The sequence below is a fragment of the Diospyros lotus genome, chromosome 13 (genome assembly GCF_014633365.1).
Source record: "Diospyros lotus cultivar Yz01 chromosome 13, ASM1463336v1, whole genome shotgun sequence".
Classification (NCBI taxonomy): Eukaryota; Viridiplantae; Streptophyta; class Magnoliopsida; order Ericales; family Ebenaceae; genus Diospyros; species Diospyros lotus.
In genome coordinates this window covers 13412382-13431838 of record NC_068350.1, presented here as the reverse complement: position 1 = coordinate 13431838, position 19457 = coordinate 13412382, and the positions used below count along the sequence as shown (strand labels likewise).

The window sequence follows — 19457 nt, the reverse complement described above, 5'->3', positions numbered from 1 at the left end:
GCTATATTTTCGGGGTATTGGAGTAATTATGGACCCGATGGTGTTTTCCCTTATCAAGTAGCATCTTTCGAGTCGAGCCTCGAGGCAATTACTCTTATGTCACTTGTATGGGGATTTCAAGACCATATCAGTTTGAATCGTGGTCTAAATCTTGTAGGAAGTCTGATATATTCAACTGCTAAATTTCATTTTAAGATGATTCCCTCAAGTGTGGGTTATAGCATCTAGTTTTAAGTCATACTTCTCTTAAACTAAAATCGACAAGCCACCAACAAATTTCTCCCTTCATTCTTAAGCTAATTTATTTTTGTGTTACTGTTGTTAAAAAAGCATGTGGATTATGTGAAGGAAGGAATTAACCTTTGTAAAAAAAAAAATACACTGATATATGTTAACATTTGTGATGTACTTGATGAGATCCATGACATACTTGCATATATGGGGCATCCTTCTAGGAGTGTGCCTGTTGATGGCAACTGTAACGCCCCGTTTCCCAGGCGTGTTATAATTTGGGACAATTTTGGGATAATTTTTTTTCTTTCAAACTAATTATAAACCACAGCATTCCTCGAATCCATCCCAGAATTCCCATTCATTTTTCTCGAAAAAGAATCATTATACACATCAAATGCGGAAGCAAAGATCGAACCCGATACCTTAATATTGATCATCGTACCTCAACATAACTTAATACAAAGCATAAGTTCTCAACATTAACCCTAAATAGGGTTATACATCATCATTCCTTAAAATGTTCAGATTCAAAGTAGCAGAACTTAAATACATAGCCTACATAACATACATTTCATTCGTCATGCACCTTGCTAAGTACCATTTCATGCCTCATTCATCCTCGTATCTACTACAATCTCCATCTAGAACATTTGAATATTTCAGGGGAAAGCCCAAGTTAGACGATGAATCATTTAAGTAAGGGTACATGAAATATATTTCGTGCATAAATGCAATGTCTTACTCATCGTAGGTGTCAACTGCACCCTTCATGCTACCTACCATTTTTACAGCCACCTATTTCGAAGCCGGGGTGTATGGGGGCACCCTTGATAAAGTAGTGGTACATATGCATTTCATAGTTATGATATCAACGTGTACATATGCATTTCATAGTCATGTCATGTATGTCGTCTATGTGATGGATACATATCAGGGCATATCAATATGATGAAAACATTCCCGAGGATCGGGTTTTTTAAACATAAATTACTTACAAATCAAGCATTTTTCATAAAACTAAGTCTAGTTGAGAAGTACCATTTATCTCGATATTTGTGCATTGCCTCGATTTGGGTGCCAACCTCAAAATTTGCACAAGTCACTTCAATTTTAAGCCTCAAAGCATCCTAATCATCATATTTGATAAAATATGCATTAAAACCTATTTTTTCATAATTTCTTGTATTTTCCTTATTTTTCTCTCTATTTCTTCCTATTTTTCCTCAATAAATCCAAACTAAATATTTCTCAAATATTTCACTACAAAAATTCGTAAAATAATATTTTTGAATTTCTGAAATTTTCTAAGAAATTTACTCACCTTGATTTAGCCTCTCAGGCTTTCTCAATATGCGTGCCCTATCCTCAAAACGCGTGCCCAAACAATTTTCTTGCCCAAAATTTTTGAAATATTAATAAATCTCCCTTACCCATTTTCTTAGAATTTTCTAGGATTTTTTCTATATTGTTTTCCTATTTTCTTTCTTTTTCTTTCTTTCTTTTTCTTTTCTTTTCTTTTTTTCTTTTTTTTTTCTTCTCTTCTTCTCCCTCCCTTCTTCTTCCTCCTCCCGCTTCTTCCCACGCGACCTGCAACTCTCGCACGCCAACTCGCGGCCGCCACCGCTTGGCTCTCCGTCGGCCGCCACTCGACCCTCTGTCGGCCACCTCGACCTTGCTGAACCCCGTAGCCGCCGCCTGCACAACCTCCTCCACCGCGGCCAGCCTCCATGCGACGCACCAGCTTGCTGGAGCTCGCGGCCATGGCCGCGATTCTGCTGCTTTAAGCCACTTCTCAGCCTCCTCCAAGCTTCTTTGCTCGTTGCTACTCTACTGCCCGCTGTTGGAACTTGCTGCTCGACCTTCCTTTGCTCTGCTCGAGCTTGCGGCCATGGCCGCTTGGAGCTTGCGACCATGGCCGCGAGCCATCTCCGCACTCTCTAATCTCTCTTTCTCTCTTTCGTTCTCCTCTTGATGCTTCTCCCAATCGGCCAAGCTTCCTCTAATTTATAGGCAAGCTGCTGCTTGCTCTCCACAAAATGGATATATATATATATATATATTTTACATCATATTAATTGCTAAATCTCTCCGAACCTCTTACAGATTTCTTTCCTCAATTCACATTGCCACAATCTCCCCATTTTGAGGGCCAAAATCTTGGCTATTAAAGCTTCACAAAAGCTGGCCATTGGCCATTCACCCCTACACGCGCACACACATATGATTATATATATATAATTATATATTACACTATAATAATAGAGAAATTACACATTTGCATCTCAAATTTCATCTCTATTACACTTGAGAAATTCCCTAATTACAGTTATGTCTTTAAACCTCAAATTAATTTGCATTACAATACCGAAAATCCAAAATTAATAATTCAAAATTTACTCAATAAGGTAATTTCGTCCCAATGTCCTTACTGGGCCATCATTTCATCTCGAAACCATTGAAGGATTGCTCATTACGCAAAATCGGAGCCTCCTGGGGTTCTGTTGATTTTTTTGAGAGTCTCCTACAACGATTCGGTCTTGTAGCCTAAATGATAGTTGTATTTTAGATGTATCGAAAACTGTTTTCAATCCGATTTCTTTCGATACCATAAATCCTATCTCGGAATGCTCATCGAGTTCATATCATTTTTCTTGGACAATTTCATTCTGAGACATTTCTTACAGTCGATTCAATACTTATAACTGTTATTAAGCCAATTTTTCGATATTCTAAACTTATCAAAATTACTTAGTAGCCTCGTACAAACATGGGATATTACAGCAACTCACCACTACCTTGAAAGGTATAACATTTTGTAACAAAAATATGATCAAGTACATATTGTAAATTCAACATTAACGTTTAAAGTTTTATATGTAGCCCTCCGATCACGCTCCTGCTCTTGGTGCACATAGATTCCAGCCATCACCTGGCGTTGAAGGCTATCCATCACCTACATCGAACTGTGTGCTTCCAAGGTAATCAATAGGCACAGAGTTAGTCTGAACGATGTCAACAATTGTTGCGCCTTTTTTGCCATTGTATAATTTTTTTGCCTAATGCATTCTAATTGTCTTCTCAGGTTGGTACTCTTATTTATTTGATGAACAGAAAGTTACAAGAAAAAAGATATTACTGAAGGAGTTCATCTCCATGAATCCAATAAATGTATATGGTATTCTCTTTATATTTTAGTTTTAAATTTATTTTTATTTTATATTTTGAGTGTCTATTTTAAAATTTTTAAAAATATATTCTTTTTATCATTATGTAAAACTATTTCTCAAAACAGAAAATTAAAAAACACATTTATTTTAAAATTTAGAAAATTTATTTCTTTTTTATTTTTATGATATTTTATTCAATAAATTTAATTATTAAATAATAAAATAAACTATTTTTAAAAAAAAATTTACTATTAAAATAAAACAATAAATTTGATTAATAAATTACATACTATCATCCATCTTAACAATAATTTATATTAAATTATACACTTAATAATATAGTATATGTTATCTTATATTTTTAATTATAATATAGATATACTGTATTTTTTAAATATTTAAATAAATATATAATTTTATTTTCAAAATTTAATAATAATTTTTTAAAATTCTTTTTTTCTCTTCTTTTATTTTTTTCCTTTTTGCTTTTTTTTCTTTTCTTTTTTTTTCCTTCATTTTTTTCTCTTTTCTTCTTCTCCAGCGCCCTGCATCTTCTCTAATGCCGAAGACCATCGCCAGCCAGAGATGCACATGTTCAGAGTCTACCATTAGAATCCCTAAGCTAAGGAGGTTAATATAAACAAAAATGGGCCAGATTTAACGATTGGATTTACGTAGGTCTAATATTTAAATTTTGGCCACAAACTCAAAACGGCACTACCAGTCGTCACCGGGCACCGTGGCCGATTATTTCTAGCAATCAAAGGCAACCACCCGACACCCAAGGGCCCATCGGCCAACATACCCAAAAACCAACAAGATCCAACTGCCAAATTTCCTTAGATCTAAACTTAAATGTTCAACCCACCCACCTATATACACACTGTCAGTTGCCACCGGCCATTGGGGCTGGTGGTTTCTGGTGATTAGAGGCAATCACCCAACACCCAATGGTCCATCGACCAACATACCCAAAAATCAGTAAGAAAAGATAAGAGATGAGAGAACAGACAAAACCAGCAACCAGCTGGGGGCAGTTGATGGTGACTCGCACCGCCGGTGGCGTGCGCGGTTGACGGTGGTGGTTGCGGTGGCAGTCGACGACCAGAAGAGAAGAGAAGATAGGAGAGAGATGTGAGTCTATGCGAGATTGGGGTGGGGGAGGGGGGTTGCTGGTGTTTTCCAAGTTTTCAACATTTTGGGTGTTTTTAGCCAGTTTTGGCTGAAAACACCCAAAACAACAATTGTTTTGAGTTTTCTTTACAATTTTTTTCTTATGTTCAAAAATGCATTTTTAAAAACAACAAGGAGAATGCATTTTTAATGTTTTAAAAAATTAAAAACTCAAAACAAATTAAAAATAATAAAAAGAACGCAGTTTAAGAATTTATAATTGGGTGACCAATTTTTGGAAGTTAAAGTTAAGTAAGTGAATAGCCCCTTCACTCTCTACCCTAACATTTTTTCACCTATCACGTGCCAAAAGATGTTGTCAGTAAGATGACCTGTAATACCCCCAAGAACCTAGAGAAATGTAGTATATATTGAGGATAAGTAAGAAAGGAAACAACACCAGCTGGATACCTTTTGGGTTGAATGTAGGTAAAGAACTTTCGAGTTAAGCATGCTTGAGTTCGGGAAGTTTAAGGATAAGTGACCCCTGGAAAGTTCACGTAGGCCTATCAGGATAAGTTGTTTCGGTCCGTCCTATCACTCGGTGCAGGATGTTACAGGTGGTATCAGAACCGACCCTTAGAAAAGGCAGTCCGATAAGGGCAGGGAATGGTGTCAGGGCATGAGGGCCTGAATAAGGAACAGTTCCTAGCAAGCTTTTAGGATGGCAACCCCCAAAGGGGAGAAGATCTAGGACCTATTGTAAGGTCGCATGACGAGGACATCATGTGCTCAAGGAGGGAGAATGTAATACCTCAAGAACCCAGAGAATGGTAGTATATATCGAGGATAAGTAAGGAAGGAAATAACTCCAACTAGATACCTTTTGGGTTGAATGTAGGTAAAGAACTTTCGAGTTAAGCGTGCTTGATTTAGGAAAGATTAAGAATGGGTGACCTCTGGAAAGTTTGCGTAGACCCATCAGGGTAACTTGTTCCAATCCTTCATATCGCTTGATGTGGGATGTTACATGACCATACCGTGAAAGATTAATGATCTAAGTGATCTTCATGCTCCAATTCCATAATGAGTTATATTTAATCATTTAATACATCGAATCTAATAAGAATATACAAATTTCATGTAGATCGAGATGGTGAGAGTGAAGGTTTTTGGTGGACAATCTTTGTGGAGGACATCTAGTAGTTATACACACTTGGACAAATTTTGTTATAAAACAATTTGTATTAAATATACATCCTTCGTGCTTTGTATTAAATGGTTGCATGGATGGGCTATATGTAGGAAGGATGTTGATTGTTTTTCGATTTAGGTTATCTTTTAAGTATTTATATTTGGAAAATATTTACCAAGGCATAATTTGGCTATGCATTTTTAAAGCGAGCTTAAAAACTCTTTAGCTTTTAAGTTGTTTAAAAGTTTTAAATTGGGTAGCATTTAAATTGATAAGGTGTTTGAATAAATATACTTTTAAATTAGTTAAAATTTATGTGTTTGGTTTGTAAAACCTGATATACTATTAGAATTTGACAAAAATACTAAAATGGACATGATACCAAATAATATAAATAAAATTTATAAAAATATTAATTTTTAATAAAAATATTTATAAATTGACCTCCAATTGCTAAAATATTTACAATTACATATTGATAAATTATATATAATTTTTAAAAATATATTAATACAATACTTTATGTATAAATTTAGATTTAATTCATAAAAATCTTCAATATATATGTTGAGACATTATATAAAATTCTTTATTTTTATATTTTATCAATACATATCAAGTATTAGTATTTAAATAAATATTAATACTTAAATATATATTTGTTTCAAACATATAGAAATTTGATATATATTACAAAATTCAAAATTAGATAAAACACAATATTTGAATTGAAGTTCAATTATCCCATACATATATACAAAAGGGTTAGTAGAACAAAATTACAAATTTACATACAATTATTGTGATTGTCTAATATCTATGGCTATAGCATCTCACATTGTCATCTAATAATTATCACTCCAGTCCACTTCATTGTTAAATTGACTATAGATGGTGTGACAGATTGTGCATCAGGAATATAGTTTTCGTTTTCAGTTACAGTGAATGCAACATCTTATACCCCTTTCTTCTTAATATAGTTTTGGATGGCCATTGTACCTAGAACAATGTTTCGTTGGGTATCAAAATTATATGCAAACATATCTCCTAAAACCCTAAATCTCTTCTTCCATACTCCAAAAGTACGCTCAAGAATCATCCTGGATGACGAATATAAGTAATTGAATGACTCTTTATGCCCTCTTGGTACACACAATCGTGTTGTTCTTACAAGTAGAAAATCTTCAAGGTGATATCTTATATTCTCACCCTTGTATAACCCCATGTATCCAGTCATATAAGAGTACCCTACATCTACTAGATAATATTTCCCTCCTATTGGGTGGGGAAAATTCAAGTCAGGCCTATGAATTGTTTCACCAAATATCCTGGCATCATGAGTTGATCCCTCCCACCTGGCCCATGCAAATGTAAAACATATGTTGAAGTCCACAATTACAAGGATATTTTGGGTCGGATATCATTTGCGTCCTATATAGGGTACTTTGTCATCTCGTGGTAGTCGAGCCTTTATATGAGTACTATCAATAGCTCCAATGCAATCCTGTAATCAAAAGGTAAGATGTTCGAATTATGTTCCAACGTCTAACTTAAAAATAATCACAAGTTAAGAGAATGTATTAATAAGTAACTTTCAGAATTGAAAATACTTAGGATTATTCAGCTTGTGGTATCATTCCTTATCATTGTAGTTAGGATGTGGTTTAATAATATCACTAGCTAACCTATTAACAGCAATCAAAATCCTGTGAAATTGCCAGCTAATTGTCTCACTGGAATGATTGAACATTTCCTGTCTTATTCGATTCCCAATCCCATACCCACAAATCATCAAAAATATTCCTACTGATTCAAGCACATGCATTCTGTTAGGTTTGTATAGCAATGACACTAATACCCAAGAGGGGGTGAATTTGGTTGTTTTAAAAAGTTGATTGAACTTGAAAATCCTTTTGATAAAAAATTATATTTTAGTATAAGTGAGAATTATTGAAATGTTTGGAACAATAAATGAAAGAAAGAGCACAAACAAAGAAGAGACACAACGATATATAGTGATTCAGCTTAAATCAAGCCTAATCCACTACCTTAGTTCCTCACTAAGGATTTTTCAATCAATCCACTAAATACCTCATATCTCTCCGAATAGGCCCTCTAGCAACAAGCTAGGAATTTACAACCTCTTGCTTAAACAATCAAGCTTTCTAGCTATCTTGCTAGGAAAATGAAGAATAGTACAAAAGAGAGGATCTAAGAGTAGACACTCTTAGTTACAAGATCTCTCAATATAAATACAAGACTTGAACAAGATAATACAAATGATAATCAAAACCTTTAGAGAGAAAAATGAAGAACAAATGAAATAATGAAGCACTAGAAGAATAAACACTCGTAAGCTTGTAATGATCTCTCTTAGTTTATTTGAATCATCCATTTGTCTTGTATTTATAGTGTCTTGAGAGTCCATTCACTAATCTTACCGTTGATAGTGGAAAAACCAATTTGGGTGAGTGGAAAAACTAGTTGTTGGGGGTTTCTGTTACACAAACGGTCGACAGATGCAAGGCATCGGTCGACAGATGAGTGAAAATTCAAAAGCCGGTCGACAGTTCATTTGAGACTATCGACAATTCCTTGTGCAAACATTTTGTTGATTGATAGATGCATAAGCATCGGTCAACAGATGGCTTGCCTACTATCGAAGTACCAAGGATTGACATTCTGCTTGTCGATAGATGCAAGAGCATTAGTCGACAGATTCATAAAAAATAGAAGGTCGATCGATAGATTGGAGACAGTTGGTCGACAGATTATATATATATTAAATTTAGCATGATGATACAATTCATAGCATGTATACATTACAACTTATTTACAACTTCATAACAAGTAAATGTCCACATTTTCTTTAATTTATATTTTACCTTCCATTTACTTTAATACATAAATGTAAATAAGAAAGTACCATCCATTTGAATTCAATAAAAATGTCTAAAAAATCAAAATTCATAACAATAAGAAAATAGAATTTTACTTTTAGTACAAATTCAGGTTTTAGCAATTTTACCACTCCCAAAATACATACATTTTATTTCTTAAAAAAATCATTAAAAATTATTTTAACAACAATAAATATTAGCTATCAAAATACCGGGAGATAGTTTTTCAAAATAAAAATATTTTTTTATACGTCTCCTTATAATGTGCTAATCTTCCAGATTTAGAGAAATAACATTTTTTGGTTCATTTTAATATTCAAAATACCATAATACTTAAAATATGTTTTCCACCATAAGTCATATCAAAGATCCATTAGGGAATTGGAGCAATTGGTCTAAACAATATGGTTTTTTGCCTTTGAAACATTTTGCTTCATTTATCCAATGATTCAAAACCAATTTGAAAAATCATTTAGGAGATTCTTTTAAATCTTAATACTTGTTTGAGAAAATCTCTATCTATAGAAAATTATAGATCATTTGGTTTTCATTTTTACAAAGGTACAAACTTGAAATTGATTTTTATTGAAAACTATAAACTTGACTCATGACTTCGGGATCAAAACCAAATGTTGTTTTTCATCATCAAAACTAAACACAAGTGTAAAATATGACATTCCTCGCATGGGGGTGAGACCATATCTTTCGATTAAATCATAACAAAAATCTAAACAAATTGATTTCGTCATGCGAAAATCTTGGTAGCATCAATTTTCATTACCATTTAGTATTTCGTGAATGAGTGAATGACCTGTTCTTTGAGATGTATGGCATGGTTCTTTAAGCATGTATTTGGCATAATAATTTATAATTGCCCCCGCAGCTTGTCTAAATAAGAACATTGATTCGGCATTAATCTGCTCATCATTTGCTTCATTGTAGTCATCCTCCCAAGGCTCTATTACTTTGTAAAGCATGGAGCTTTATTAATATCAATACTAGATGATTTTAACAAGTCAAGTCTATAAAATATTAACAAATCAAACTACATTCAAACATAAAACACCATGAATAACAAGTTGAAGAAAATAATCCAACACGCTCAACAATAAACAATGTTCAACATAAAACACGGTCAAGAATAGTCTTAATAGTATTCAAACATAAATTAAATTAGTTCAAACATATTAAAGAAAAATGTTCATGGTGGAGGTCGATGTTCCTCAAACAACTGATGGATGTAGTCCAACCAGGGAAATCTTGCCTCGTCAAATGGTTGATTTATAAAGACAGTTTGATTCGGGGGCTTGGTAAAAAGGGTGCAAGCATAATTCCACAACCTACACCTAACTTGAATTGGGAGACGCTGCAATACCTCCATGCATTTTGGAATGCTTTCTGCATCTAGTCCTACAACAGAGTTTTCGAAGTATTTGTACTCTTGGAGTATAACTGCATTAATTCTTCAATATTTGTCCTCAACATGGCAGCACTCGACATCCATTCCTCCCTACGCCTTTTAGGGGTCGATGGTCTCCCTTGTTGCTAGCTTGGTTCTGGAAACAAATCATCACAAGTTGCAGCATCATTGGGGCTTTGATCCTTAACAAATGGCTCTCCAAGATCATTTATATCCTCAGTGTTCTCAATTGCATCATCATCTTTATCAGTATTTGATAGTTGAGTTGGAAGTTCATATTGACTTGGAACTCGTGCTTTTTCCCTAGTTGCTGCAATATCAGAGAACAACCCATTGTAGCGAAACCATATTATGGACAAGTTGTTGTTCCTGAATTTTCAAAAAAAATCATTTTCCTGTAAACCCACAAATGCACAAAAATGTCATTTATTGTATCAATTAGCTTATATGATATAAAAAAAATGTTATATGATTAGCACATGGAAATACCTTAATTTTCTGCTCCCACCAATCATTATTTGTCACAATAGTCTTCTTTGTTTCGTCCTACCCCAAACCTGACTCTCCTCGCATCATTTGCTTAAAAAGTGTCCATTCCTTCTTCATAGAATCCTAGTGGTTTTTCAATTGCTTGTTGTCATAACACCTTCCTGTTATTTGATTAAAAGTCTTGACCAAATTTTTCCACCTATCCTTATTTATAAATGATCCTGGCTTATTTCCCTTTTGAATCCCTTGTTCTACCAGCTCTATAAATTGTAGATGTGTGTGGTCATCCCACTTAAAAGAGGATTACCCCATATTGGAAACATAGTTCATCTATTTCTTTCCTTTATCCATCTATATCATAATCAATATACAATGTGGAAGACATAGAAATCCAAAGGTATTGGGAAACATATGCAAAAACTGAAACATGCAAAAACATTCCAATATAGTATTTGTATCCCTTACTAATCAACAATGTGGGAGACATGCAGAAACTAGAATATAGTGTTATTCACAAAATACGTAACATTACGCAAAATGAGTTTTAGAAACTAATCACACGTTCACAAAATATGATCAGAAACTAATCATAAAATCCAAAATTGAAAATAATATTACAGAAACATAATAGTGTTGGTAAACATGCAAAAAATTATAGGTAAGCTATGTAAATATGCAAATAATGAAGGCTATGAGCAGTATGGAGAGATATACCCGATCAGCAATGAAAACAACGACGACGGCAACGATGAAGGAAGATCTGGAAGCAAGAGGCGACAGCAGAAGCGGTAAAAAAGGAGACCCATGCCACGACAAATCTAGAAGCAAGAGGTAAGAATGGTAGCTTGCGGGGTTAGGTGGCGATGGTAATGATGGGTTGTTTGAGGCACTGGGCGACTTGTGGTGTTGTGTGGCGATTTGCTAGTAGGGCGGCGCTGGGTGACTTGTGGTGTAACACCCCGCTCCAACCGAGGGGCGTTATAAATGCGGAATAAACCATCATGAATTTCGGGGATAATTTTTTTCATAAACACAGCGTCTGTACGTGAATAGTATACTAGGTAAGTTCCCAGGAAAGAGAGATGGGTCACATGGGACACACTTAAATACCAACTCTTCCTTAGCCAGAACTTTCTTAGACATGCACATCCATTACATAACACTTAAATCCGTAATTTCCCTGACAATTCCGATTACCTTCTCAGCATATCAAACTTAAAAACATCAAGCTAAGACAGGTAATATCTTTACACAAAACAAATGCGGAAGCTAGATCGAAACCTGATGTGATACATAATCGAAATCATTTTATACATAACATCAAAACTATATCATCGTCTAACATGACATCATCAAAAGGAAATACATATTATCTGAAACATATACTATGATCCATCTACAAGTTGCCGTCAGTCCTCAGCAATCCCTTTTCCTTTGGAACAGCTGCTACCACCTGGAACGTTAGAATATTCTAGGGACCAAAGTCCAACATAAAATGATGAATCATCTAAGTAAGAGTTCAAAACGCTTTCATAAATGTATGCAAGATATGAAACAACATAATATCATGACAAAACCCGACCCAAGAGAAACCCACCAAGCACTTAACCCTAACCAGGGGAAATGCAATCTCTCTAAAGGCATCACAACCACATTGACACATTGGCACAACACAGTCCTGGCTTAAGAGGGAGCAACGTCAATGTATGAACCCAGGAATCACCCCATCATCATTACGTTCCCACTCAGAAGCTTATAGAGCACACGTCAACATAAGTCCTGACCAAATGATGATTAACACCATCCTGGGAATCCACGTCCACATAGGAAACAATACTACCGCGTAAAGGCCTTATGGGGTCCTACCTAGTCGCAGCCCCGCCATACTACCGGTCCGGGGTGGTGTCCACTCTCAGCCCCGCCATTTGTCGATTCACGAGGGTGGTGTCTTACTCTCAGCCCAAGTCGACAAGCTGGGTATTTTCCCTTGGCACGCTTCCCTAGTGCTATCACTCAAGTGTCGTATCACAGTTTGACATCCCAATCCCAACCCACAAAAACGACAAGCCAATGCCACATACCATGACTTAATGCATCATATGAAACAACATTTCATGTACATAATTTATCACCAAATAACCCACCCAATTTGAAGCTTTAATTTCTAAAATTGTTCGGCCATTTCATGTGCTATTTATAGGCATCTTCGACGCTCCAAATGCCCGAGATCTGATAGCCCATGGCCGTTAGAGCATAGCCCTACCCCAGATCAACCTAAAACGAGTCTCATTCGACCACCATCATCACTTGCTGGTGTCGGCCAAGCGACCAAACTTTCTGGTCGGCTTTTGCTCGAAATTCGACCACGCCAGAGGCTGTTTATCGACCCAAAATTGATCCCCAAGCTCCCTCGACCAACCCTCATGCATTCCTCGTGCCTGAAACGGCCGGTCGCTGACCGTCCGTGCGCTGGTCGGCTTCCATGGCTGCCATTTTTGCTTATTTGCACTTTAGCACCTTTGAATTTGGTATTCTCACTTTGGCTATTTTCCACTTAGCCCCTCAACTTTTGATAACTTCTATTGAGTCCCTCAAGTTCCAATATTTCCATTTCTCCCTTGAAACTTTAAGAAAAATTCCATTTTGACCCTTCGGGCAACTTTGAAAAATTACACTTAGGCCCAAATTTCTGTTTTGGCCCCAAATCCATCTGTTTCTTCCAAAACTCACTAAAAGGTTGTTCTACTTGATGAATCGAAGATTCCCTTGACTTCCGTTTTCATTTCGGGAGTCTCTTAGGACTATTCGGTTTTACAGCCTATTCCATAGCTGTATTTTTTATGTACCGAAAACTATTTCCAATTCAAAATATTTCGATGCCATAAATCATATCTCGAAGTACTTAACAAAGGCATATTATTTTCTTTAGGCATCTCGGCTCCAGGGTACTCCCGGCAGTCGATTCGGTCAATTTATTGGGCTATTTTGATACCTATTTTCCTTAAAATTCAATTTTTCTAATAAAATACTATTTCTCAAACAACCCAACGTTCTCGGGTATTACATGTGGTGTTAGGTGGCAACGGTGACCGTTTATGGAGGAGGCACAGATACGGGAGGAGGGAAGATGGGAGAAGATAAGGGGAATGGAGGAAAAGATGAGAGATTGGAATGGGTATAGGGATAGAAGGTGTAAATATTTGAAATGTAGGAGGGTAAAATCATAATTCAGTTAGTCAACTCAAAAAGCTCTCTGTAGTGTTTTTGCAAAACTTGGTGGGTGAGAGCTTCTTACAAATGCTATTAGATTAACATTTAAGCTATATAACTTTTAAGTTGTTGGTGATGCCAAACGTGTAAAAAAATAAGTTTGATAGCTTATAAGCTAAACTAATAGCTTATAAGATGTCAAACCGCATAGCTAAACGAAGCCTAAGTTACTTGAATGAATGGTGAATGATAGTTGCTCATTTTACACACTAGTCTCAATTTTACATTGACAGCGATGTGTACAGAGGTATGGTTTTGTAAGTTCAAACTTTCCTATATCTTTGAGTCTAGTAGTCTCAAACTAACTATTTATATGTATGATATCCAGAAGGAACCCGAGAAAACTGAGAGGAGTGAAGGAAATTTGGAAAAGAAATTAGGAAATAGAGATCCAAAAGGGGACCATGAAGGTAAAGGGTCTTGTCCTTGGTTCTTTTCTTTTCTTTTCTTTTGGACTTTTGAGTTCTATAATGCCTAAGATATTGATTTTCCTTTTGCATGTATGTGCTTAGTAGCACAAGATTGAAGCAAAAATGGATGAAGAAGTGCGAATAAGCTATCAACCAAGCTAAACCAAGAAGATAAGGATCATATACTATAGAATTTTTCAAGAAATTTTCGAGCATGATTAGTTTAATATTCTAACCCCTTCTAACATTGATACATCTTGCATATGATTGGATTACACAACTAAAGTGATCTTGAAGTTAGGTCACAAGTTGTTGCACTTTGATTTAGAGGGTTTTTGGCTTACCGTTTTGATCGCTTATAAGCATTATTTTCAGTTTATAAGCTACATAGTTTATTTAATTACGCATTTGTTAAAATTTAAGAGTTTAAACGCTGTCGAGCTTATAAGATGTTTTAACAACTTTTGAGATAAGTTGCTCCATTTCCTCATTCCTAGCTTTTCCAAATAAGCTCTTGGTAGCTTATTTTGTTAATCAAATAAATGACAAGTTTGCCTCCAAACAAAACACATTTTTCCAACTTTATACCTTTCTCCTTCATCCCTTTGCCTTCTTGGCCACTACCATTTTTAACCTCCATCGTTGCCTTCTCCATGTCAGTCGCCGTTGCCGTCACTATCTCCATTGCCATTGTCCGTCGTCTATCTGTCTCCATCGTTGTCGCCCCAGCTTGTCACCTCCAACCCATCGTTGTGGTCCCAACCCATCACCGTCGCCTCCATCTTCTCCTCCATTGCCTCCATCGTCATCGCCGCCATACCTTTATCCGTTCACTATATATATATATATATAACATATATATTTAATATATATATATTTAACATATATATTAATGTATATTGTATTAATATATTTAACAATTTTATAAACTAAACTTAAATTTAAACATAAAATATTGTATTTATTTTTATTAAATGTTTGTATTTTTATAAATTTTATTTGTATTATTCAGCTAACACATCCAATTTTGTTTTTTTATTAAGTTTTAATAGGTTATCAACTCTTTCAAATTAAACACATAACAATATAAATGATAGTTTAAAGTACATTTATCCAAACATATTATCAATTTAAAAGTTATTAATTTTTAAATTTTATACAACTTATAAGTATAAAGATTTATAAGCTATAAAAAAAAAAAAAGGGTAAGCCAAAGAGCCTTTTGGGGACTAAAATAAACCACAAGGGTTGGGAACAATTTGCACAAACTAAAATTAGGCTGATTAAAAAAAAAAAAAATCTGCTATTCTCTGGATGTGATCGTGGTTGAATTAGGGGAATAGAAGTCTTTTGTATTTGTGAGGTAACAAATAAAATTGATAGTGTAACTAGTTATATACTATCACCTCCTAATGAAACAATTAATCTCATAAATATAATTAGATAATTATTAACAAATTAAACGTTACCACTAATACATACCAACACGTGACTAAGTTAAAACACTAATATTTTGTGTCTGAAGACAACATGATTACAGGTTGGATCTCCATGTGCCCATCTCTTACAATATAGCTACAGGGAGACCAAATTTTATAAATTATCTCGAAGACCTGAATGAGTCTTAATTTGGATGTAGTAGGGCAGGCAAAGGAATCTTGTGCCCTTTAGTTGTGTTAGTCAGAAATACTATTAAACTCGGGTAATTCATTTTTATTGACATAAACCACTATAAAAATAATGAATAATTTTTTTAATTATTAAAAAAATATGATTATTACTCTTCAATTATTATGTATTGCGGTGAACTTTTTAAATATGGGTAATAATATACAAATTATATTCATTAAAAAATTTAAACTCTAATAATTGAAAAAAGACTTTGCTAAATGGCTAGAATTTATTTAGATAGAAAGTTAATGCTTAGTTTATATTATTTTATAATATTTTAATGATATTGAATAAAACAAAAAGATATTTTTAATCTTATAAAAAATTTAAAAAATTGTGAGGAAAATGAGTATTATTGGTAAATAAAATAATAAATGATATAATTATACTAATATCAATAATTAAAATGATAAAAAAAGATAATTCCATTTATCTATCCAAATAGACTTAGAGTGTGTTTGATTGCACACATTTTTCATAAAAAATATGTAATTATTACACATTTTCTATGGAAAACAATCAAACAATCTTAATTTTTCTATAAAAAAATATGTATGGTACAAGTATTTAAACCTTCTTTCCATAGAATTCATTTTTCAAGGGGGTATGATGATTTTTGTTTTCTAGACAATATTATCTAAAATTAAATTCTAGGTAATGTAATCAAACAAACCTTTAGAGTATGTTTGATTGTATTTAATTGGAAAAGGAAAACATTTTCCATCTTCCATGGAAAATAAAAACCACCACCCCTAGGAATCAATTTTTCATAGAAATTAGGTTAAAATATGTTTTAAATGGTTGTATCATGGAATTGAATTCTATGAAAAATGTTTTGGGTCAAATAATAAGGATGGAATTAAATTTTTTAGATATAACATTTTTCATGAAAATTTTATGCTATCAAACACGCTCTATTGTTTTAAAAATACCTTCACGTAACATCCTTATTATTAATTATTTGGCCAATCCTTGTAGATTATTCAATTACATTTAAAAAATGGGAATTAATGAGTGATCGTGAGTATCGTTTTGCTTTGAAGTGCAGTGCCAAAGTTATTGTGAGAGCTTGACTATACGCGTGTACTAGACGAAGACTTTTGGCTGATGAAGGTTAGTTTGTGTTATTTTTATATACATTTCTATTCTTAACTGGAAAATGGCGAACTTGTATCATCCAATGTCAGCCCAATAGGCGGCTAAACTACTGAGTACCGGCAAATATCAATCAATCAATGGGCACTGAGTTCCAGCCATTACCCAGCCATGGCAGGAGGAATGACGCCAAGCACGCTACACGCAGCCATACAGACGCCGCCGTCATTAAAATCGGCGAAGGTCGTGCTCCTCCAAGCACGGGATCCATCTCTTCCGGTCCTATTTACAGAGTGCCAGAAGATCTTCCCAAGCCCAACGGAAGTCCCTATACCGCACGGTCTGTCTCTAATGGCTCTCCTCACAGACAATATGAATCAGCAATGGCCGCTCAGTCGCAGCGGACACCCAGCCATGGCCGGAAAGATGCCAAGACGCAGATGTCATCGAGATCAGAAGCCATCAAAGGCAACGACTCCAAGCCCGGCGGGAGCCACGCAATAACAATCAAGGAAATCAAAGCCGCAAGGAAGGCCAAATCGCAGTACGCCGTGATCCAGAAGGTGCCGGAGGAGCTCCGGAAGCTGAAAGAAAGCGCCTACGCTCCTCGCGTCGTCTCCATCGGCCCTATTCACAGCGACGACGACCGGCTGAAATTGAACGGAATGACCATCAAGAAGTGTTATGTGAACGATATCTTCGGCCGGATTGCCAAAGCTACCGACGAGAAAAAATCCCACGTGCTCAAAAGATGTCGAGAGGAAATGGGAAAGCTCGCCAGCGAGGCCAGCAAGTTCTACGCCGAGCATGGCGACTTGGTCACGGAAGATATGCTGGTCATCGATGGTTGCTTCATTCTCGAGCTTCTCTACAGGAGCTATGAGTACTGCCGAATGCTTGATGAAAACCCACGTAGCAAAGATCCAATTTTCAACGGCGGATTGAGGCGGTACGGCCTCCAGCATGATTTATTGCTGCTCGAGAACCAGCTTCCCTTCTTTGTTCTTGAGAGGCTCTTCATCTTCACTGAGAAAGCTCGACCAAATCCTTCCCTTGAATCCCTTGAATGCTATGTCCTTTCCTACTTCCACGATGTGATGTTCTTAGAAGAAGACTCCAAGTTTGAACCCAGTGAATCTGATCCAGACGAGAAGCGAAAAAAAGAAGATGAAGGCATGAAGGTTAACCATATCCTCCATCTTCTACACCGACACTACATCGACCTTCAGAATTCGAAGAAAGATGTGGGGAAAATCGTGCTCATGAATACTGCCCAAGACCTCGACTTTGCTGGAGTCAAGTTCGTACCCAGAACGGAGGTCAGAAAATACCCATTCGACGTGGAGTTTAGGGAACCAGAAGGCTTTAAATGGCTATTCCACCGAGCCTCCTTCGAGATTCCAACTCTAAAGATCAACAACTCCACGGAGGTTGTGCTCAGAAACCTCATTGCCTTTGAGCAGTGCAGCCCCGGGATCTCGAGTTTGGTCGTCACTTCCTATGCCTACCTCATGGACAGGCTCGTGAACACAGCCAAAGATGTGCGAGTGCTTTCAGAAGCGGGCGTTTTATTTAATTACTTAGGCGCGGATGAAGAGGCCTCGGATCTGTTCAACAAGCTCTGCAGGGAAGTGGTTCTGGAGGATTTCCAGTTCGCCAAGACATGCAAGAAAGCGGATGATTACAGCAAGTGCTGGTGGCCTAAAGCCAGAGCGCATATGAAGCGGAAATACTTTGCTAATCCCTGCACGTGTATAGCTTTCTGTGTTGCCTTTCTGGTCTTTGGCATTACAGTCGCCACTTTCGTCCGGAATATGCTTAGGTGATCGATCGATGTCATCCATGATGCTATCTCTTCCCTAGAACCCTATATTTGGCAGAAAACAAAAGGAATCCTCTTCAACACTGATTTTGTTTTATATCATATCTCATCAAAATTCATCCTTTCAAAAGGTGAATGTCATTACTTCCCTCGTAGGTACTGAGATAGCCGGCATGCTCTTTTTCTGTCGGTTGCCTCTATTCATTGGAGGCCAATAAATTAAAAGAAAGAAAGTTCATTTTCAAATCAAGATCACACAATGTTGAAGCATACAGAAATTTGCAATTTTTACTTATAATTCTGCAATAATTTCTATGATTAAGCAAGCCTATTTCTTAGATGCAAGAAAATTTTGTGTTTTACGTCTCTACTATCGTTTATTAATTTTCGTATAAATTAATGTGATCAGAATAGTCATGAGTTCTATTTTTTATTTATTTATTCTTTTGCGTGGAGAAAGGCCATAGGCCAACCTTTCTCCCAGGAAAACACATACACACACAATGACACATGCATCAATATAGTCAAATCAACATTAATGAAGAAGAAAACCCAAGAAACCAAAAATATATTTATTACGCCAATTGTTGCTTTCAGGATTCACACCGATAAATTCACGGCGCCTTGTCGTCAGTGATGTAGTGAATTCGCTGGCTTAGATCCCTCCGCTT

General features: G+C 35.7%; 1 protein-coding gene across 1 annotated transcript; it reads left to right on the top strand.

The window, feature by feature from the left end:
* The first annotated feature begins 16980 nt into the window (after positions 1-16980).
* On the top strand, positions 16981-19068 carry LOC127789001 (UPF0481 protein At3g47200-like). The gene has a single exon (XM_052317726.1). It carries the CDS (start codon positions 17105-17107, stop codon positions 18788-18790), a length of 1686 nt encoding a protein of 561 aa, XP_052173686.1. The 5' UTR covers positions 16981-17104; the 3' UTR covers positions 18791-19068.
* Positions 19069-19457: the final 389 nt, after the last annotated feature.